At 42.4% G+C, this 23,383-nt stretch overlaps 1 protein-coding gene across 3 annotated transcripts in view; it reads right to left on the bottom strand.

Moving 5' to 3' along the window:
• LOC140487865 (solute carrier family 2, facilitated glucose transporter member 11-like) overlaps positions 1-23,383 on the bottom strand; it is a 51,737-nt gene that overhangs the window by 12,236 nt on the left and 16,118 nt on the right. For 2 of the 3 annotated variants that reach the window (XM_072587226.1, XM_072587227.1), the window contains exons 6-10: positions 22,736-22,884; positions 19,930-20,117; positions 17,055-17,165; positions 3,089-3,190; positions 1,758-1,833 (exon numbers count right to left, since the gene is read on the bottom strand). In XM_072587226.1, coding sequence (XP_072443327.1) covers positions 1,758-1,833; positions 3,089-3,190; positions 17,055-17,165; positions 19,930-20,117; positions 22,736-22,884 — 626 coding nt within the window. The remainder of the gene's footprint in view (positions 1-1,757; positions 1,834-3,088; positions 3,191-17,054; positions 17,166-19,929; positions 20,118-22,735; positions 22,885-23,383) is intronic. The other variant, XM_072587228.1, reaches the window with a different exon arrangement.

Genomic DNA, 23,383 nt, shown 5'->3' on the forward strand with positions numbered 1-23,383 from the left:
TTTTGATGGTGTCATTGACATTTTATGTGAAGAAATTTATAGATTTTTGCATCACATTATTTTTAAAATGAGAAATATTTTATAACTGATTCCTTCCATTGAATTTGTAAGTAGAGTTTTTCCCATATTTAATGTGTAAAACATAACATGCCAATAAGCAATGCTGTTGGCCCAGGCAACACTTTTGTATAAAATAAATATTGTTTATCATTTTCCTTTGATTGTCACTGAGTTTATACTCACTCTGTATACCTTCTTCCTATACTGTTTTGGTGAAAAGTTAAATGAATCTGCACTTTACAGTAGGAGTTACAGAGAGACGGAGTCTTAGAGTTGTACAACATGGAAACAGACCCTTCAGTTCAACTTGTCCATGCCAACCAGATATCCTAAATCAATCTGGTCCCATTTTCCAGCATTCAGCCCATATTCCTCTAAACCCTTCCTATCCATATGCCTATCCAGATGCCCTTTAATCATACCAGCCTCTACCACTTCCTCTGGCAGCTCATTCCATACATGCATCATCCTCTGCGTGAAAAGGTTGTTCCTTAGATCCTTTTCAAACCTTTACCCTCTCACCTTAAACCAATGCTGTCTTGCTTCAGACTCCCCTACCCTGAGTTAAAGACTTTGTCTATTTATCCTATCCGTGCCCCTCATGATTTTGTAAACCTCTGTAAGGTCACCCCCTCGGCCTCCGATGTTCCAGGGAAAATAGCCACAGCCTATTCAGGCACGGTAGACTCATTTAAGATCCATCTGGACAGATGCATGAGTGGGTGGGGAGCAGAGGGATACAGATGCTTAGGAATTGGGCGACAGGTTTAGACAGTAGACTTGGATCGGCTCAGGCTTAGAGGGCTGAAGGGCCTGTTCCTGTAACTTTTCTTTGTTCTTTGTTCTTTGTTCATTCACTATATCTTTTCCCCAGGGTAAGGGAGTCCAAAACTAGAGGGCATAGGATTAAAGGTGAGAGGGTAAAGAAGGGTTCATGAATAGGAATGGTTTATAGGGGTATGGGCCAAATGCTGGCAAGGGGGACTACATTATTTTAAGATATCTGATAGGCATGGATGAGTTGGATCGAAGGGTCTGTTTCCATGCTGTATAACTCTGCACTTTACAATAGAAGTTGTTGTCAATTTACACAAAGCTATATTCAGTGGTGGTACAACCCTGCCTTTGTTGTGGTCTCTGTGCCTGGAAATTGCTGTCATTTCCTGCCCAGTACTTCCTGACTCACCAGCTGCTACCCTCTGGATCTGACATCCTGCTGGAAGGTGCTAATTAAGGTGGAGGCCATCACTCAAGGAAATCCTTCATTAGCCAGCTCATTATGCCAACGCTTGTTTGTGTGTGAAGCACCCAGTGTTTGCCAGTGGGACACTTGGGAAAAAGAATTCAGTGTGAATCTACTTCAATCTGGCTCATCCTAGATGTGACCCCCATGCAGTCTCAATGTGTGGGTGAGAAGTCATAGAGTTACAGAGATGTACAGCACGGAAACAAACCCTTTAGTCCAACCCATCCATGCCGATCAGATATCCCAACTTAATCTAGTCCCATTTGCCAGCACTTGGCCCATATCCCTCCTAACCCTTCCTACGCATATACCCATCCAGATGCCTTTTGAATGTTGTAATTGTAAGTCAAACACACTAACTCTTGTAGCCAGGGCATCTCACACAAGGTACTTCCTAATGAGGAGCTTTTTCTTTCGGTGTTATAAGAACGATTCATAGTTGACAACCTACCTGGCCCAATTCCAAAGCTTAGAATAGACGCAAAGATGCAAGCCATGCTCAAGTATGGCATCCAGGTAATCTTGTCCTGGGTCAACACATATAGAAAGTGTCAGTAAAACATGCAGAGTTTAGCCCTTCCTTTTTCCGTTTATTAGTTACAACTAACTGGCCGTGTTGGCAAGGCTCAAGAAGTTACATTTATCTGAGTGAGGAGACTGTGCTTTGAGCACCACTTCAGGGCAATTTGAGAAAGCTGGTGCTGGTACTGATGGACTGCTGCTATCTCTCTCATCAAAATCAAAGTGTTTGTTGAAGTAGATTTTTAGTTGATGGCCAGGAGTAAATTCAGAATTATGGAAACCATCCCGATGTGGTCTTTTTTTTTTCTTTTTTTTTTCCAAGGACACCCGTTCCTCCTTTTTTTTTTCTTTTTTTTTTCTTTACCCCCACACTACCGCCTAACTGCGGTAGAGCTTATTTTTTCCCCAGCACCCATGGTGTGTGTGTGCAGGTGTGAGACACAGTGAAAGACACAAAGTGCACGAATCTTTATTCAATTTCCACCACCAGGAAGACAGGAAAGACACCCGAGTGGCCAGTGACAAGCACTGCCCTTCAAACCACAGGGCAATGCTGTGTGAGCAAAACAGTGAAGGGGAGGGTAGGGACTAAATCAAAATAGAGTTGGAGGGAGAAATGATGCACTCCACTCCCTGCGGCGCCCACCTCTCCCTGAATGACTCCAGGGTGTTGGTGGACACCGCGTGCTCCTTCTCCAAGGACACCCGGGCTCTCCCGATGTGGTCTTTTCCACTTTGAGGAAATTAGATGCAAATTGGACTATTATTGAGGTAGTCAATAGCCTGAGGCTCTTAATTGAGATCTTTAATTGACGATGCAGGAACCTCGGTAAGCTGCCGGTCAGACACAGAGAGCAGTGGCCTCTGATTGGAGGAGTAACGAGAAGGTGTGTGAGTAAGATACACGCTGGAGGATGTGGGGTCAGAAGAACAAAGCTAGAGGAGGCTGGGCCAGAGCCAGCTATTCCAGACCTTGTGACATCCCGGAGAGGAGTGTCAGAAATGCAATTGTTGCAATAAAAGGGTGCACTAATCCCATGCTATTTCAGATGAGTCACATGCTCTAGACAACACCTGAATGTGCAACGCCAGAATACAAAAGGGAATTAGGACAATACTCTGCTTCCCCAGAGTCTCAAAAATGTCATCGTCCTTCATTTGAAAACCTCACCACAAATATAACTTACACAGTTCCTGAAAAGTGCACCCATTGTAACTGGCTCCTTACTTGAAACTGTGAGAGAAGGGATTGTAACTTACCTGGAGAGTCAGTGAGATGCTGAACAATATTCCCGAACCAACCATCAAACTGTAGCCTCCCACGAGCAGTTTTCTGCGCCCAAGCCGGTCAATAAACAGGTTCTAATGAAGGAAAGTTGCTGTTAGAATAGGTCAGCTGATCGCACCTCCTCCAATACACTCTTTCATTGGAACCAACAAGCAGTGACGCAGTGAACTGCAAATCTGTTAAACCCCTACACCAGGGGATCCAAGATGGCGGTGACCTAGGAGGATCGCGTTTGCTGGGCTCATGCCACAACATCGGCAGGTCAGAGCTAGAACCCATCCATGTTACTGTGAGTAAAAAAGCAGTAAGAGAGCTACAGAACCTGCAAATTTCACTTACCTTCGTTTTTGCTGCGGGAGAATGCCAAAAAAGGAGGAAGTTCGCCCAGGGTCAGGGCCGCGGCTCAATCCACTGAGGCGGTGGGCTTGCTTACTCACCAGGCCTTGGTTGAGGGGGTCCTGGGGAAGCAGATTGAAGAAAAAAGAAAAGAGGTAAAGCTGGCCCCGGTCTCTGCTGCAAGACCTGGGGGAAAGGACTGATGAGCTCGAACACCGGGCCACAGGGATGGAGGCAGACGCTGATTCATCCAAGAGTCAGATTAATGCCCTGGAAACTACAGGTCCATGGTTTACTAGATCCGGTGGATGTCCTTGAGAACAGGGACAGAAGAAAGAATCTTTGTGTTATTGGCATGCCAGAGGAGACAGAAGGTGAGCAGTCAGTGGAACTCTTTGAGAAGTGGTTCCCGGAATTCCTTAGTTTGGAGGCTGAAAGGGGAAGGATAAAGATAGGGAGAGCCCACCGGGTCACGGCACGAAGGCCAGGAATGGACCAGTGTCCTCACCCTGTCCTGGTATGGTTCCATCATTATAAAGATAAATAGAGAGTCATGGAAGCTTCCAGAACCCAAGGGAAGAATCTGAGGGCATTGGTGTGCGAGGGCTCCAGGGTCACGTTTTTCCAAGACTTTTCAGTGGCGGTGATTCAGAAAAGGAAGTCCTGTGACAGCATCAAGTAGAAACTGCGAGAGCCTGGGATCCAGTACTCTCTAAGATATCTAGCAGTGCTTCGGATTAATCATAATGGAACTATACATTTATTGGGCTCACCAGACAAAGTGAGGAACTTTGTAGACATGCTGACTTAAGCCGGATGATTGAAAAGGAACAGATAACAGAGTTGTTCAGGTTTGTCCTTCTTTAGAGAGGACATGGTGGAGTCTCCTTTTGTTTGTAATAAGTTACGTTAAATTATGCTCGAGATGGATAGAGTATTTACCTTTAATATCTAAGTTAAGTTATACCAAGGGATGAGTGATATATTTACTTTTAACTTACTTGTGTATATTACTAATCTTGTAAATTCTTCTAATCAGTGCCTTCAGTGTTTTTTTGTTTTTCCGTTTTTGGTGTACATAGTTTTTGCAAGTTTTGTAGGTTTGTGGGTTGTATCTGTTTTAAGTTTATGTCGTTTTTGTGTTTCGTGGACTTTCTTGTACTGAAGCTCAGCGATTCGGAGTTCAAGTTCTCCCTCTCAGGAGTCTAAATGGTGCTATAGAGGGTTATGGCTAAGGATGTGTTCAAGTGGTGTAAGGGGAGTCTCTCCAGTCTTAAAAGGGAGAGGGTGGATGTTGCCTTATTGCAAGAAATGCACCTAGATGATACAAGTATGACTGAGTTTATTTCTCATCTTTCAATAGTAGGAGTGGGGGCTGGACATACTTGTTAGGAAAAATCTCCCATTTGGTAGAGTGTATTAAAGACACACACGGGAGATTTGTAATCCTTAAAACTTTGATAAATGGGGAAGAATATAGGATCTTAAATGTTTATTGTCCCCCAGCCCACCCCCTCAAGTTCTTGATGGATGCACTTTCTAAACTGGTTAACCTTGCATCTCAGCGTATTATCGTTGGGGGGGATTTTAATTGATAGATCCTACGGCAGACAGATTGCCCAAAGGCCCCCCCCAATATCTTATTCACGATGTAAGCAATTAAGGGATGTGTGTTGAACTAGGACTGGTAGATGTTTGTAGGCACCTTCACCTTACTGGCAGGGATTTTACATTTTTCTCGAATCCACATAAATGCCTTACCAGTGTTGATCTCTTTTGGACGCCCACAGTGCATTTGGGCTCGGTGATGTCACGTTCAATTGGCAATATCACTATTTCTGATCACGCTCCAGTGTATCTAATGGTCAAGAATAAGGATACTATGGTAGGTTCGAGGCACTGGCGACTGAATCCCTTCATCCTTCAGGATAGCAAGTTGACTGAATCCTTTTCTACTGAATTCAGGGCTTTTTTAAGACATTAATTCAGACTCTGCCAGTAATCCATCCATTCTCTGGGAAACTGCTAGAGCATTTGTTTGGGAGTTATTTCCTATTCTGCCAGTAAGAAACAGCAGAAAGGTGAGCAGCAACGCTTGCTCAAAACAAGTCTGAAGGCAGCTGAAATGGTAGACTTTGATAGGCCCTCGCTGACTAAACTGCAGAGAATCACAGCGCTTCGGTCCACACTGAGCTCCACGCTCATACAGACAGCCTACATTTACAAATCAAAGGCTGTTTGAGCATGGGCATAAACTGGGTAAGTACTTAGCATATCTGATCAGGGAAGACACTGGAAATTTAACCCATGGATTCTAAAAGGGTTAACGCAGCAAATCAGAAATTTTATTGTGAACTTTACCAGTCTGAAAGTTGAGAGGATGGGCAGGATGGGATGGAGTTTTTTTTTAAGAATTTGGACCTCCCGGGAGTGACCGCTCCTTAATGTCCCACTGTCAGTGCAAGAGGTGCAGAAGGCTGTGAGGCAGCTTCAGAATGGGAAGGCGCTTCGTCCTGATGGACTTCCCAGTGAGTTTTCTAAGGAATTTATAAATATACTGTCAGGACCGATGCTTAGTATGTTTAACAATTCACATCTTTAAGAGAGGCAAACATTTCTGTTATTCTTAAAAAGGGAGGGCCACAGAGGACTGAGTTTCCTATAGGCCCATCTCACTTATGAATGTCTCTTGCACTAAGACTAAAAACTGTGTTGCCCTCCATCATTAAGGAGGATCAGGCGGGTTTTAGAAAAGGTCGCAGATCGTTGAATAATGTCAATGGGTTACTTAATATGATCCAGGTATGTCAATAACGATCGCTACAGAGATTAGTGATCTCTCCAGACTCAGAGAAGACATTTGACTGAGTCAAGTGGCCATATCTTTTTTATACTTTAAAGCGGTTTGGCTTGGGTGAGGTTTTTACCAGGTGGGTAAAGGTTTTGTATAGTGACCCTCTTTCCACAGTTCTCACCAATGGTGTGTGGTCAAGCAATTTCAATATCCTTAGGGCCTGTTGACAGGGCTGTCCCTTATCACCACTGCAATTTACATTGGTGATTGAACGACTGGTGGAGGCAATACATATGGATCCCAACATACCTGCTCCAGGAGTGGAGACAAACTCACATAAGATTGCATTGTATGCAGATGACATTCTTGTCTTTTTATCAAACCCAACAGTTTCGGTGCCTCATCTGATACAATACATTAACTTGTTTGGCAGCTTTTCAGATTACAGGATCAACTTTGTGAAATCAGAGGCCTGGTGGTCTCCTGAAAATACCTGGCCCTGAGGACGAATCTCGATTTCCCTTTAAATGGTCACCGGAGGGCTTTCTCTACTTAGGTATATTCATTACTCCAGTCTTTGATCTGCTAATTAAACCAATTTGGCCCATTTATTCGACAGAATCAAACAAGACCATCAAAAGATGGGAGGCGCTTCCAATCTCTTGGTTAGGTCGGACAGCCCTCATTAAAGTGAACATTCTCCCCCGCCTGATGTATCCTACGTGAATGCTTCCTCTGCTTTTTACGAAGCAAACAATTAGAAGACTGAGTGGCTGGTTCAGTTCCTTTATCTGGGATCACAAGCAATCCCTTATTAAACTGACTAAACTGCAGCTACTCCACAGACTAGGAGGAGTGGACCTCCCTGATAACAAAAACGTGAATGATTGGGCCCAGGGGGACGCTCACTTACTATAGTTGGACATCAAAGCAACTCAGGCAAGCTGTTCTTGGACAAAATGAGGAGAGTTAAGGAATATTGCCATAGCCCAATAGTTATTAATAGTGTTAAACCATGGAGGGCAATGTGTCAGACTGAGGGCAATATCGCCAAAACATCTTTTTTTACACCCATAGTTGGTATGCTGGGTTTTCAGCTGAGGATGATGGACTCTGGTTTAAACTTTGGGCAGCTAGGGGTGTGTCTTGCCTGGATGACTTATTCGAGGGGGATATATTGCTGTCTTTTGACCAGTTGGCTCAGAAATACAAGTTGCCCAGTAGGGACCTCTTCTGTTTTTTTCAAATTAGGAATTTCATACAAAAAGAGACCACATTTCTTTTTTTTTAGATTACCTACAGTGTGGAAACAGGCCCTTCAGCCCAACAAGTCCACACTGACCTGCTGAAGTGCAACCCACCCAGACCCATTCCCCTAACACTACAGGCAATTTAACATGGCCAATTCACCTAACCTGCACATTTTTTGGACTGTGGGAGGAAACTCACACAGACATAGGGAGAATATGCAAACTCCATACAGCCAGTCACCTGAGGCAGGAATTGAACCCAGGTCTCTGGCACTCTGAGGCAGCAGTGCTAACCACTGTGTCACCGTGCCGAACTGATTCTTATAGATCTGACACGGAGAAGTGGGTGCAGAGTGCTGAGAACACACTTTCTGAATGCAATGTCTATCACCCATTGGGAGAGGACCCCTTGGACGAGACCGAATGGCTCTGTAAGGTATGGGAGAGAGAGCTTGACGTTGAGATCTCTTCTGAAGTCTGGGATGATATCTGGGAAAATGCCAGGAGGATCTCCATTTGTAACAGGACCCATGCTTAGCAATTGAAGATTCTCCAGAGGGTCCACTTGGCTCCAGGCCGCCTTCAAAATTTAAAGCGGGAGCATCTCCAATGTGTCCTAAATGCAAGATGAGTGTGAACATGCTCACTCATCGTCTCTGGTCCTGTCACAGGCTGTGGGCATATTGGAGAGCTGTGGTAGGTGAAATAGAGGAGATCTTGGGGATAGAGATGGAGATGGACCCAGTGACTCTTCTTCTTGGCCTGGATAATCTACTTCCATTAATCATGCATCAAAAAAAGGCTTTTCAGTATCCTCACTTTTTGCACAAGAACATTCAGTTAGGGTGGGTGTCCAAAAACCCCCCAGGACTGACGGGATGGCATAAGCTAGCCATGGAACACATCTCTTTGGGCTTTCTTACAAGTATGGTGCACCATAAAACTGAGAATTTTTGTAAGACATGGCGGCCCTTTCTGGACTACTTGGGTACAGATGTGTCTGCCGTACTAATAAGGGCCTTTACGTGGCCATGACGATTCTGTTTAATGAATCTGGTATCTAGACAAAAGGAACTACAAACACATGGATATATATAAACGTATGCTCTCGATGGTCAAGGGCTTTTACTTTGTTTCATTGAGTGGTATTATTATTATTACTGTCATTACTTATTAGTTAGTTATTAGTTATTATTTACTTATGTAATTAGTGGGTTTCTTTGTATTGTTTTGAATTGTTTTGTTTAGTATTTGTTCTAATAGCCAAAAAAGTTTCTTTATTTTCAATAAAAATATTTTTTTTCAAAACTTTTACACCAGTTAGATAATAGCAGAACACAGACTTCAATGTGCAATCTATCCTAAACTTCATGAAATGTCATCATGCAGTTGAGTTATGATTCTGAAACTTAATGTGATTTGTGGGCAACACGGTGGCACAGTGGTTAGCACTGCTGCCTCACAGCGCCAGAGACCCAGGTTCAATTCCTGCCTCAGGCAACTGACTGTGTGGAGTTTGTGCATTCTCCCCATGTCTGTGTGGGTTTCCTCCCCCAGGCCAGAAGAATTGGCCATGCTAAATTGCCTGTAGTGTTAGGTTAGGGGTATGGGTGGGTTGGGCTTCAGTGGGTTGGCGTGGACTTGTTGGGCTGAAGGGTATGTTTCCATACTGTAATCTAATCTATTTGGGCCACTTGCTCAATATTAAATCATAGACAGTTTCAGTATAGTTTTTTTAATTCATTCAATTGAGCTCTGATTGGCCAGAGGGTTGTTAAGAGTTGACCAAATTGTGGGTATGGAGTCATATGTAAACCTGACCAGATAAGGATGGCAGTTTCCTTTTGTAAAGGGCATTAGTGAACCAGATGGGCTTTTCCCTGACAATGGTTTCTTAGTTATCATTACATTCTTAATTCCAGATTGTTGTTGAATTCAGTTCAATTGAATTAATGATATTTTCCCATAGCAGAATTTGAACCTGGGACCTCTGGTCATTACTGGAATTACTGGATTGATTGGTCCAGCGATAAATCCACTGAGCCACCCCCTTACTTAATTAGAAGGAACTGCCATGGATTACTGAAGAGTATGTGATGCCAAATGAACTTGATTACATTTTTGAATGAGGTACCATAAAGTAGGACAGTGGAATGTCCCTGGGTAGCATTTAAACAGCAGTTACTGGGTAAAGTGTATTGAAAGCGACTGTTAGCTATTGTTGAAGTTGAAAGTATTGCAAGAAATTGTTGACCTGTGCCATTCAATAATTGGCTGATCATCTGGAGACAAAGAGTAAGGATGATGTTCAGGTAATCGAATTGACTGGACATTACTGGCGCCTTCCTGCAGCAATCTGTGGTGGGTCATCAGTGATTCATTGTATTTATAAATGATGGAATAGAAAGCTTCATATTTATCAATGACTCAAAGATCGGTAGCCTTGTAAGCAATACATTGGAGCATATCTTTACAAAGAAATATTGGTTAAGTGAAAGCGCAAAACTGAGGCAAATAGATTTCAATGCATATGAATATGATATTATCTAATTTCAATGGACAGAATATGATACTAACTAAATCATGAAAAGTTGGAAAACAATGGAACCCCAAAGACACTTGAGCAGCTGTATCAGTCATCAAAACATCATGGATGGGCTTAAAATATAATCAAAAGGACGAAAAGGTGGCTTTTTTTATATAGGATGGTACAACCACAGAATAAATATGCATATACACTAAAGTATACACATACCATACAGTGCATTTGATTATATTGATAGTCTCTACTTATGCTGTTTCCCCCAACAGGAAAAATTATTTCTATATCTATGTTATCCAAACCTCTCATGATTTTAAGTACCTCTATTGATTCACCCTGCAGCCTTCTTTTTATCAAGAATAGACAGCCAGCATCTCAATCTTCTGTTGAAATGTATACCCACACATTTTTTAGTATCATTCCTGTTGATCTCCACTGCACCCTCTCCAGTGGTCCAACATCTTTTTTTTATGATGTTACAATTAGAGCAACACTTAAGTTGTTATAAGATTGGCTGCAGGTTTGGGACAACTTCCTGACTTTTTAGTTTTGTCCCATTAGAAATAAAGCCTGGCATCAAACTTGGTTTGTAACTTTACTAACCTGTGGTGCAACTTTCTATAATTAGTGCTTTTTGTACTCCAATGACCTTTATTTCCTACCTCACTTCATCCTGGGACTTTTCCAAGTAATAACTGACCTCACTATTCTTCCGACCAAACTGTACTACCTTACTTTGATCTGTGCTGAACTTCATTAGCCAATTATATACCCACTCTACAATTTTTTTATATTTTCCAATCAATCCTTCAGTGATGTTATCACACAACTCTAGAGTAGGTAGCTCTTGAATCCAGGCCTTACGACTTAAAGGTAGGGACACTACCACAGTGCTACAATGCCCTCAAGTTTTACTGCCGAGTTGGCACCAGGAAATGGCAGTATGAAAAGAAAGATTAAACAACTCTGATATCACTTTGAGCACCTGGGTTTCAACGTTCTGCACAGTGAGACATTTGACACAACTATAACATGTTGTATGACAGTCCTGTGGTCACTTCCAATCTCTTAAAGTTTCTAACCATTTATGCTGTCTCATGGAAAATGCCTGTAACTCACTGAGGTTTGAGTCTCAGAAGCACATACTCTGTAATTATTCCAAACAAATTCTGTCTAGGAAATTGAACAGGAGGTTACTGGTGTCAAGGGAATGAATTAAGTTTCAATTAATTGCAAATAAAGTATCTTCACGTTTAGATTTAAAGCGAGCAATTCCTTGATGGCAGGAACATCTCTGTGCCATAATTGGCTTCTAGTGCTGATTGTTCACACGTTAATGCAAAGTTAATCACCCTCAAATCTAGCCACTGTCAGGGTTTCTCGGACATATCAGTCTTGTCTCACTACTGTACGGGCTTCTTCAGCATCCTCAACATCAGTGTTGCCTCTCTCAGCATCGCTGTCAGATTCCCCCTTTCTTCTCATCTGTAGAGTCAGGTGGCTGGTCCATCTCCCCATCTTTTAAATTCTCACCCCATCGTAGAGCTAAACTGTGCAGGGCGCATTGAACAGTCACCAATTTGAAGACCTTGTCCAGCCAAGATCTGAAGTGTTCCAGCTGTGCAGTCCAGGCAACAGAAGCACAGTTTCAGAAGGTCAATTCTCTGTTCAATGATGGCTCCCGTGAATGTATAATCAGCACCATCACCTTCTTCAGGTCAATTCGGGATGAGCAACAGTAGCAAAGCTGACATCCCCTGATTTTATTTTAATCAGCCTCTGTCTGAGTTTTGTGCACTATACCTTTTGGTTCTCCATGACACAGCATGGAGATGGTATAGTCACAAAGTCGAATGAGTGTATGTTCACTTTAAAATAGAGAGTGTTTTCTGAATATTGAAGTAAGCTTAAAATGCAGGCTCAGCTGCCCAAATGGAAAGGCTGGGAAACGGGTTGTTCCAAAATAAATACATGTAACAGTTGGCTGTTAAATGAATACCCCGAGTTTAGGTTGCTATTTTGACAACAATTCAAATTTAACCAATTACTTTAAATTATGCTCCCAACACTAAATCCCAATCAAGGTTAAGTTTATTGTTTTGACAATATCAGACCCATGAAAATAATGATGTTGGGGTATAAAACCAAAGCATTTTGAAAATTTGGTCAGAGAGCAACTGCCACCGATCAGCAGAGAGCTGCCTTAGAGCCGGAGAGCTAACTGCACATGTAATAACTTGCTCTCAAAGAAATTAGAAGACACTTTCTATCAAAGAGGTACCTTTTCCTGTAAAACATACTTGCAGTAAGAAGAAGATGACCTGGGAGATCAGCAGACAGAAGACTGAAGACAGCAGAGAAGACAGAGACTGTATGGACTTAAGATTAAGTCAATGTAATGGTTGATAATTGAAACAGCATTTTTATACAATTGAGGTCTGACAGTAAGTAATAAAGAAAATGGGGCTTGGATTTGTGAATAGCTTTTGTTTAGTGTTCACTATTAGAGTTAGGAAAAATTTTTTTTCTTTAAATAGTGGAACTTAGGAGTTCTCTATTACTCACTCAGATTTTAACAGATTACGAAGCGAGGTAAACTTTTCTGGGTATTTGGTTTTAATTGACAGAGAGGTTCAACCTCTGTGTCATAACAATATGGTGAAGACAGCAATAGTTGAGGAACCTGGGAGTTGTGCAAAATGGATAGGAAGCATATACTTCCAGGAATTGATGTCTGTGAGGGTCACAAACAAACTGGGCATTGAGGGCGTAAAGTCTCTTTCAGTTCAAGCATCTGGCTGGATGATGCCTTGGAGTTCTGAGTTCACGGCAATCGATGGCTCCTTACACCTGAGAGAACCCAGAGACAGCTGCAAAATCTGCACATCTGGGCACCTTGGCTCTCTGGGTCCACGGTGAACTGGACAAAGGGGATTGCTTTCTTGTAAAGTGTAATGGTGAACTCACTTGTGGGCTACTAATTGGGAGATGCCACAAATGCCCCCTGATGAAGTTTGAGAGGGGCCAAGGGCAAGGCAGTTTAAGGCTGCTGTGATCTTTCGTGCCACGGGTTGTGTCCGAAGCCAGTCACCTACAGATCTGCCTGTACAAAGTAGCAAGTATAAGTGACAGCATCCTTAGTCATGCAAATAGGTCTCAGCGCTACGTTTTAATCATCCGTAGGTAATGGCAACACCTATCCTGCCTCAGTACACTGATCAGTTGTACCGAAGACAGTGGTTCCTGTTTCCAGGCACTGCATGCTCACCCACAATGGCCCCTGCTGAGCTTCATGTATCTGGTTCTATTGGCACTGGCCATTCCTCCGACCTCTCCCCACCCTCCTTAACCTCAGTAATGCTAGTGCAGCTGCTACAGTTAATTAGTCAAAGATCTATCATGAAAGTGTTCATCTGTAAAGAAACAACAGGAATGAGATAGTTGCTTTCCATTTGAGATCTTGACACAGTCGTGATGCCTTTTGGGTCTCTCTCAGGCTGCACATGCGTTTGGCAAAAGCTTACACCCATCTCTTCAGGGTGAGGTGCATCCTCCATGACGCATGACTTCCTTTTCCTCATTCTGTCATGTGCAAGATCTCTTTATTTTCCATGCATGCTACAATTAGCTCAATCTGACTCTTGATGACCTCTGTTATCCCCTGCAATGCAGACCTACCAACTTAGAATCAACAGCCTGCATAATATTTTCATCCCCCCATTTTTAATGTTCAGATACATGGGTTAGGAATGCTACTGCAGAGCTACATGTAGGATAACCACCTCCCTTACCAACATCATGATGGTTGGTGAGTCTTAGATACCCTCTGCAGTTCAATGAATGGTTGGGATGTTGATGTTAGGATTTAGAGCTTATTCACTGTTATTGTTCAGTGAGTGGATCCCTTCAGTGCTTAGACCTGAGTGCTTGTACAACAATATTTTTCAATTACTGTTTCATTTTGCTAAGTTGGATGTTTTGTGCTGTGCAGGAACATGTGCAAACACATCTTGGACCCCTCTCATATGAACTGTACATTCTCCATGAAGTCTTGTTTTGTGAATTCAGAAAGAAGTAGTCATTTAACTTGGCTGCTCTCTACCCTCCTTCTCTCCACCTTTTCCACCATTAATGTGGATGGCCTTCCTCTTTCATCTGGAACTCCCTTCCATTCTTCATTACCCACCTGTGACGATTGGCTCTTACACAATCTTCCTTCATATTCCTGTTCTTTCCACTACACCCATTCTGATCCCCATGGCTACCCTTAACCTTACACTTCACTCTCTTATTTTCTTATATTCAGTCCAACTCGTCCATGCCGACCAGATATCCTAAGTTAATCTAGTACCATTTGCCAGCATTTGGCCCATATCCCTCTAAACCCTTCCTATTCATATACTCCTCCAGATGCCTTTTAAATGTTGTAATTGTACCAGCCTCCACCACTTTCTCTGACAGCTCATTCCATACACGCACCACCCTCTGTGTGAAACTGTTGCCCCTTAGGTTCCTTTTAAATATTTTCCCTCTCGCCCTAAACCTATACCCTTTAGCTCTAGACATCCCTACCCCAGGGAAAAGACCGTGTCTATTTATCCTATCCATGCCCCTCATGATTTTATAAATCTCTATAAGGTCACCCCTCAGCCTCCGACGCTCCTGGGAAAACAACCTCAGCCTATTCAGTCTATTCAGCCTCTCCCTGTAGTTCAAATCCTCCAACCCTGGCAACATCCTTGTAAATCTTTTCTGAACCTTTTCAAATTTCACAACATCCTTCCCAAAGCAAGGAAGGAGACCAGAATTGCACACATTATTCCAAAAGTGGCCTAGCCAATGTCCTGTACAGCTTCAACATGACCTCCCAATGCCTATACTCAGTGCTCTGACCAATAAAGGCAAGCATACCAAATGCTTTCTTCACTATCCTATCTACCTGTGATTCCACTTTCAAGGAGCTATGAACCTGCACTCCAAGGTCTCTTTGTTCAGCAACACTCTCCAAGACCTCACCATAAAATGTATAAGTCCAATTGCTCAGAATTCTTCCAGTACCCCTGCCAATCAAGCCCTGCCTGTGACCAACTGTGTGCCACAAGGATTGATGCTGGGTCCACTGCTTTTTGTCATTTATGTAAAGGATTTGATGTGAATATAGGAGAAACAGTTAGTGTTTTTGCAGATGACCCCAAAATTGGAGGTGTAGTGGACAGTGAAGAAGGTCACCTCAGAGTCCAACGGGATCTTAATCAGATGAGCCACTGGGCTGAGGAGTGGCAAATGGAGTTTAATTTAGATAAATGTGAGGCACTGCATTTTGGAAGGGCAAATTAGGGCAGGACTTATACACTTAAGGGAAGGCCCTGGGAGTGTGCTGAACAAAGAGACCTTGGAGTGCAGGTGGATAGTTCCTTGAGTGTAGAGTCACAAGTATTGGTGAAGAAGACATTTGGTATGCTTGCCTTAATTTGTCAGTTAACAGAGTACTGTATAAGAGTTGGGATGTCATGTTGTGGCAGTTATTATGAAGATGTGGGTGTACTGTACCTTTAAGAGACTTAAAAGCTCGCAGTGACAGCACCAAGTGTTCTCAATAAGATACAATGTAACATGAACTCCAGCTACTGGGGTAGCTAGGGTAGCTGGTTGCCTGGAAACAACAAAGCAGATTTGAATTAGGCTAATCAGTTTAAATTGTACCCCTAAAAACTCCAAACTCCAATCCAGTTTGACTTTAGTAAATTGACAATCTTAAAAGCCAATGACACAATCTGATGCTTTGGGGGTACTAGACTGGGGAAAATTGAACAGTTGATAGGAGGACTGCCAAACTACCAGCATGTAAAAAGACAGCCTGAAAAATAGCTCTCTTAAAAGTCCCTTTATCGATCAGTAACCTGTGAAGCAGAATCCCTAAGAAGACGAAAATAAGACACAGGAAGATCCAAATAAAAGAACTGAAAGCTACCTGGATATTGAGGTAAGAAGTTTTATTTTGTAAATTGTAATTTGGAGTTTTATCGGACTAGTATATAAGGGAAGGTAAAAGATAGGTTAGAGTAAGGACTTGTTAATAGTTGTTAGTTAAGTATTCTCTGTTATACTTTAAGAATTAAACTTGTTAATTTTTACTTAACTAGTTCTTGGCCTATTGAATTTTCACACACTACTGCAGGAGATAGATCTTTTCTGTGTTGCTAGTTTTAAATTAAGCAGGAGAGTTTACCCCGTGTCTTAATACTGTACAGGATATTAGTTAGGCCACTTCTGGAATACTGTGTTCAATTCTGGTCTCCCTGCTATAGGAAAGATGTTGTTAAGCTTGAAAGGATTCACAAAAAAGATTTACAAGGATGCTGCCAGGGTTTGAGGGTTTGAGCTATAGGCAGAGACTCCCAAACTTTATCTGGTTAAAATGGAATTCAAATTGATCAGTAGTCCCATCTAAATTATGACACTATATTATCGTATGAAAGCGCTGCATGTAAACAATGTTGAACAATGAATTTAGAAAAATGGTTATTTACTTGCATAAATCAGTGGGATAGGTGTGTCTGTTTCTCACTGCATTATCTGTCTCTCCTTGTGTGCGTTCCTCCTAGGTGAATCACACTGTGTTGCTTATGTGGTGGCTGCACTTGTTCCCAGTCTCTTTACAAGGTCCATAGAACCTCTACAGATTCTCAGAAATCAACAGACTCTAGTTTGAGAACCACCACATTACCTTGCACATTATCCATAAGATAACATATTTTCAATTGTGGATTACCCTTTAGACTCTGAGAAGGGACAGGAGACTTGAATAGTTCTAAGTTTCACAGTATTAGATACACCAACTGATTATGAGTCAAAATCAAAGAAGCTGAATGCAGATCAATACGTTTGATTCTGGTGAGGAGGAAAGGGAACATCAGACGTTGAAAATAAGTGAATGATACCCAACTAAACAAAATGAAGAAATCAGACAGAAATTGTTTCACTGTGGAGCACAATAGGAATTAAACAATACGTACACTTGTTAGTGAAGTGGTAAACTCACAGCACCCAGTTCCAATTGTGGCATATTGAATCTTTTCTTTAGGAATTCCAGCAGCATTAAATATATACACAGCATATGTATATGTCTGGTGGAAAGAAAAGGTGTCAAAATTTCTCGAGTCCAACAAAATATAGTGAGGCTCTGTTAATACAGAAAACTTGTAATAAGTAGATAAAGTGTAAATAAAATTTGGAGCCTAACGATGAACTCACATGCATACATTAATTAAATATCTTATTCTATAAAAGTCTTCTGTACAGAATCAGCTTTTCCTACAATGTAGTGGTTGCTTCTACATATTGAAATAGTGTATACCCAATTGCTTATTTATAACAAGGCTTAAAAAGGTAAAGCTATGCTGCAAATGTGCTTAGATGCACAGAGGGAGGAATTTAACAGAACTCACCAGAGCAGACATGGTGGCCATTAGTGTGTGGGAATATCTCCATCTAACTTTCATAAGTAAATAAATTGTTTTATATTTAGTGTTGGCACAGGAAGGGCCCAACACAGGAACTCCACCAGCCGACAACAGGAAGTTGATTAGACATATTAATGAGTCATTCAAAACACATTCTCCTCAAATCCACTGACATTTAAAAATACCTTTTGCATTCATTATTTCCCCAGGTCTACAATGCCTCCCAAAAGTCTACCAGTGGGCTGCTGGCTCATCCACAGGTAGTCAGTGCTTAATTAACTGACTCAGCTTTTGGGTACTGTGGAAACGTAAGACCCTGCTCTGTTTCAGGCCCCCCCACTCGAAACGATTCCCACGCTGTTCCACTTTCCTGACTCCAGAAAGCCAGGCCACCCAATTAGATTAGATTACTTACATTGTGGAAACAGGCCCTTCAGCCCAACAAGTCCACACCGACCCGCCAAAGCGCAACCCACCCATTCTCCTACATTTACCCCTTACCTAACACTACGGGCAATTCAGTGTGGCCAATTCACCTGACCTGCACATCTTTGGACTGTGGGAGGAAACCGAAGCACCCGGAGGAAACCCACACAGACACAGGGAGAATGTGCAAACTCCACACAGTCAGTCGCCTGAGGCAGGAATTGAACCCGGGTCTCTGGTGCTGTGAGGCAGCAGTGCTAACCACTGTGCCACCATGCCACCCGTGAATCTGTGGGCGAGAAGACCTTCCACCTCCCACACCCCACCCCACCCCCAACCACCACCACTATCTCCCTCATGCCAGGCATTGCTTGAACTCGATTCTGCACAGAGTTAACAGTTAGGCTGGGAACTTGACACCGGAGAACAACTTATGGGTGAAGTTAGTAAGAAGTCATCAGGAAATCCAAGAAAGGATGGCCCAGTGGCTAGCACTGTTGCCTCACAGTGCCAGGTACTTGAGTTCAATTCCAGCCTTGGATGACTGTCTGTGTGGAGTTTGCACATTCTCCCACTGTCTGTGTGGGTTTCATCTTAGAATCCAAAGATATGTAGGTTTGGTGGATTCGCCATGCTAAATTGGCTCGTGTGTAGGCTTGGTGGGTTAACAATGGTAAATGGGGGGGTTACAGGGATAGGACGATGCTCACCAGAGAGTCAGTGCAGACACAATGGATCAAATGACCTGTATGGATTCTACAATTCAATGAAAGCAGTGAGGGAGTAATGGCAAGAACACTTGAAAGAAAGAGCACTTTTAGGATCATTTTGTTACACACATGGTCTGTATAGCTATGCATATTATTAAATAAACACAGGAATCTAGTACTTCCTACTAGCTTTTGTGCAACATTTGTCTTTTACCATGACCACATGTTGGATAGACAATGAGCACCTGACTGCAGCGACAAGGCAAAAACACAACATAGTCTTTCAGCATCCAGAAAACCCCAACTGATGAGCATATTCAGATGGAGGTGTACACTAGTACAGTGAGATAGTGTTTCATTATTATGGGAAATTTGGGAAATTTCTCTGTTTGCTAATCCCCAGTACTGGTGTTGCCAGGAAAGATAATGATTTAATTGTATTATGCAATGTCCTCAATTTGCCTGTTTACTGGAATCAGGTTAACAGAAAACTCTGGCCAGGCTCCTGTACCTAACAAGAACTATTAGTTACTACCAAATAAATAAATCCTGGCCGCAAGCAAACAAAGCTATGAATTTTCAACATAAAACTCTATTAGTTGTAGCTCTGTCCCCTTTTTAAAACCCCTCTAACACCCAGGCATGTACAAGTACATTGGTGTTATGGGTGGAGAAAAATAGTACTGGGAAACACACTTCAAAAGCGCGAATCCTCAGGATTCAATGTTTTTGCTTACCATGACCTTCTGTTTTCTGATCTTCTGCTCCAGATTCTTTCACTTCTTTGCAGGAGGCATACTAATTATAAAGTCTTTGAGTTACTGGTTAAAGTCAGCAGGTTTTGCAGCAATTGATGGGAGAAAATAAATGGCTTAGGTACTTTTATTGCAGAAATATAGAAACATACCCGCTTCTTCCAGTCTAGAAACCTTCTGCCTCTATACTGTTCATTCTCGCCAATCAGATAGCTGTTACCAGACTAATGACCTTTGGCATCCACAGCTGGTCACAATTGGACAAACCAATCAGCAACCTGTTGCTGGCCGAATCTCACAGCACACACATCCTGGTGCCACTACAATCTATCTGACCTTCCTGACATCTTGCAAAGCAACAGTGCATACTAAACTCAAATGAGTTTCAATAACTTGATTTCAAAAGTGCAGCAATTCTTTCCACAGGCCTTGGTTTTAAAACAGGCCTTTGTTTTTACATTTTGATTCACAATTAAAGAAAAAAATTAAAATGGGGCCATTTTAGGTAATTGTCCAGTGGACCTCAGTCTTACTTACAGCATCATTCCCACATAACTGCATGGCACTACCCAGCACAAACGTGATGATCAATTGCCGTTGGACAGAGCGGTCTCGGAACAGATCCCACAATTTCTTTGACCTTTGACCTTCGAGCGCTTTTTGCTCCTCTAGCATTTCATCCATTTCGGCATTGAAATTGATCTCTCCACGTAATTTCCTCAATGCTAAAGGAATGGAAAGGCCAATGTTGGGGTCAGCAGAGGGTCAATGAGACCATATTATTCCACTCTAATTAGAATAGATAACCTTTCTTAGAATGCTCCTGTTCAACCGTGAAAGGATTTGAAAGAGGTTGGCTGATGAGGTCGTGACTGGAATCAAGCATATTTACATATCTGGACGTTCACAAAGCTACCAATTAAAGACATTGGAGCATTCATACAAAATACCTGGAGATGAATTCGGTTACTTGCTTCCTCCTTCAAGTCATAGAGTCATAGAGATGTACAGCATGGAATCAGAACCTTCAATCCAATCCATCCATGCCAACCAGATATCCTAAATGAATGTCATCCCAATTGCCAGCATGTGGCTCATACCCCTCTAAACACTGGGCAAAAGTGAGGACTGCAGATGCTGGAGATCAGAGTCTAGATTAGAGTGGTGCTGGAAAAGCACAGCAGGCCAGGCAGCATCCGAGGAGCAGGAAAATCGACATTTCGGGCAAAAGCCCTTCATCAGGAATGGAGGCAGGGAGCCTCCGGGATGGAGAGATAGATGCGAGGGAGAGGTGGGCTCTAAACACTTCCTATTCAAGGTGCCTTTGAAATGTTGTTATTGTACCAGCCTCCACCACTTCCTCTAGCAGCTTGTTCTATATACGCACCACCCTCTGCGTGAAAGCATTGCCCCTTAGGTCCATTTTCAATCTTCCTCCATTCACCTTAAACCTTTGTCCTCTAATTTTGGAAAACTCCCTTGGCTGTTCACCCCGTCCATGTCTCTTGTGATTTTATAAACCTCTATAAGGTCACCCTTCAGCCTCCGACGCTCAGGGAAAACAGCCCCAGCCTATCCAGTCTCTCCCTGTAGTTCAAACCCTCCAACCCCGCAAACTATCTAAAAAGCAACTGAATCATTGTTATGGTATTATTTTAGATTAAGAGTTGGATTAATCTAACGTTAAGAAGAATGAGAGTTGATCTCATTTAAACATAAAAAAGTCTAAAGAGGTAGACACAGCAGATCCTGACAGGATGTTCCCCTGCTGAAGGGTCTAGAATACAGTCTCAAAACAAAGGGCAAGCCATTTTAAACTGAGATAAGGAGGAATATCTTCAGCTAGAGGGTAATGAATTTTTGGCATTCTCTATATCAAAGAACTGTGCAAGCTCACTTATTGAGTATGTCCAATAGACTGCTAGGTACTACAGACACTCAGTGATATGGTGATGGCATGGAAAAACGGCATGAGGTAGATGATCAGCCATGATCTGGAATGGTAGAGCAGACGTGAGGAGCTGATCCTGCTCCATACTGCATTGGGATATCTATGATTTATAGAGTCATAGAGATGTACAGCATGGAAACAGACCCTTCGGTCCAACCCGTCCGTGCTGACCAGATATCCCAACCCAATCTAGTCCCGTCTGTCAGCACCCGGCCCATATCCCTCCAAACCCTTCCTATTCATATACTCATCCTGATGCTTTTTAAGTATTGCAATTGTACCAGCCTCTACCACTTCCTCTGGCAGCTCATTCTGTACACGTACCACCCTCTGAGTGAAAAAGTTGCCCCTTAGGTCTCTTTGAAATCTTGCCCCTATCACCCTAAACCTATGCCCTCTAGTTCTGGACCCCCCACCCCAGGGAAAAGACTTTGCCTATTTACCCTATCCATGCCCCTCATAATTTTGTAAACCTTCTATAAGGTCACCCCTCAGCCTCCGATGCTCCAGGGAAAACAGCCCCAGTCTGTTCAGCCTCTCCCTATAGCTCAAACCCTCTAACCCTGGCAACATCCTTGTAAATATATTTCTACCTAACTAATTGATTGAGAAAAATAATATTAATTTAAGCTTGGATAAAACATTTCAGATTTCTTACAGTCCCCATTAACTGATTGTCCCCACTGTGTTAGTTGGATTAGCAGATATCCAATGCGGTTTATCATGAAGATTTGGAGGTTGTTCTGTGACAGGAGGAATAGAAATGGACAGCATATTTTCAGTGAAGAAATTCTGAAAGATTCCCACAGAGGTGTATTCAGACAATGAAGTGATTTATTTTCATAAAGATTCCCACAGAGGTTTTAGATTAGATTACTTACAGTGTGGAAACAGGCCCAACAAGTCCACACTGACCCGCAACCCACCCCCTACAGGCAATTTAGAATGGCCAATTCACCTAATCTGCACATTTTTGGATTGTAGGAGGAAACCAGAGCAAACTCATGGAGACACAGGGAGAATGTGCAATCTCCACACAGAGAGTTGCCTCAGGCAGGAATTGAACCCAGGTCTCTGGCGCTGTGAGGTAGCAGTGCTAGCCACTGTGCCACCGTGCCACCAGTGTGTTCAGACAATGAAGTGATTGATTTTCTTTCCTCTCAATTACTGGAAAGCAAGTACCATCTTCATTATCTATTGCAGGCAGATAAACAAAATAAAAATCTCTTCACAAACCATAATTATAAAAATAAATAAAGCTGTGTCACTATGATGTGAAGAGTGTGCTAATGGAGGAACAGAGCAACTTGGTGTAACTTCTGTTGGAGCTATCCCCACAATCCCTGAACCAATAGACAAATGAATTTATCTTCCCCTCTCCCAACCACTTACCCTTCATGCACATGTTCTTGTCCTCCCTGTCAATCAGCAAGTACCTGGGGCTTTCTGGACACCATGGCAGAGTCATGAGTTGGATTATAGCTGGAGCTGCACTGGATGCCAGAAGTAGAGGCCACAAGTCTTCACTGCCCAAGATCTCCCTGCAATTAGTGTTGTGAAATTGTTTCATCTCCTTATCAATACACATTGCATTAGCAACGCAAACAATATATTCATACAACAGGCAAAGGATTAGCAGTGAATGGAGATCTGTGAAGGGAAAATGTTGATATATCTCTCCTGCCAATGATGTTCACATTCTAAAGAATTATTTTAAAGTAGAATGTATACATGTCACATATATCCAAAAATATATACGGACTGAATATTTCCCAGTTATTAACTAAGATTTATTGATAGGTTTATTTGCATCAAAATTGTTATTCTGCAAACTAGAAATTATTTGCCATATAAACAACCTTGTGAGAGCAAGCCAGGGAAGATATCTATTATAGTTCATCTTTTCTTGAGTGCCTGACTCTCCTTCATGCATTACCCAGACAATGTCAGAAGTGAAGGAAGGTTTACAGAATTCAATGATTAGCTAACAAGCCCCCACTTTCAAGGAAATTGGTATTGGGTGAGCAAAGGTTTTGAAGA

Source organism: Chiloscyllium punctatum, chromosome 17 (assembly GCF_047496795.1).
Source record: "Chiloscyllium punctatum isolate Juve2018m chromosome 17, sChiPun1.3, whole genome shotgun sequence".
Lineage (NCBI taxonomy): Eukaryota > Metazoa > Chordata > Chondrichthyes > Orectolobiformes > Hemiscylliidae > Chiloscyllium > Chiloscyllium punctatum.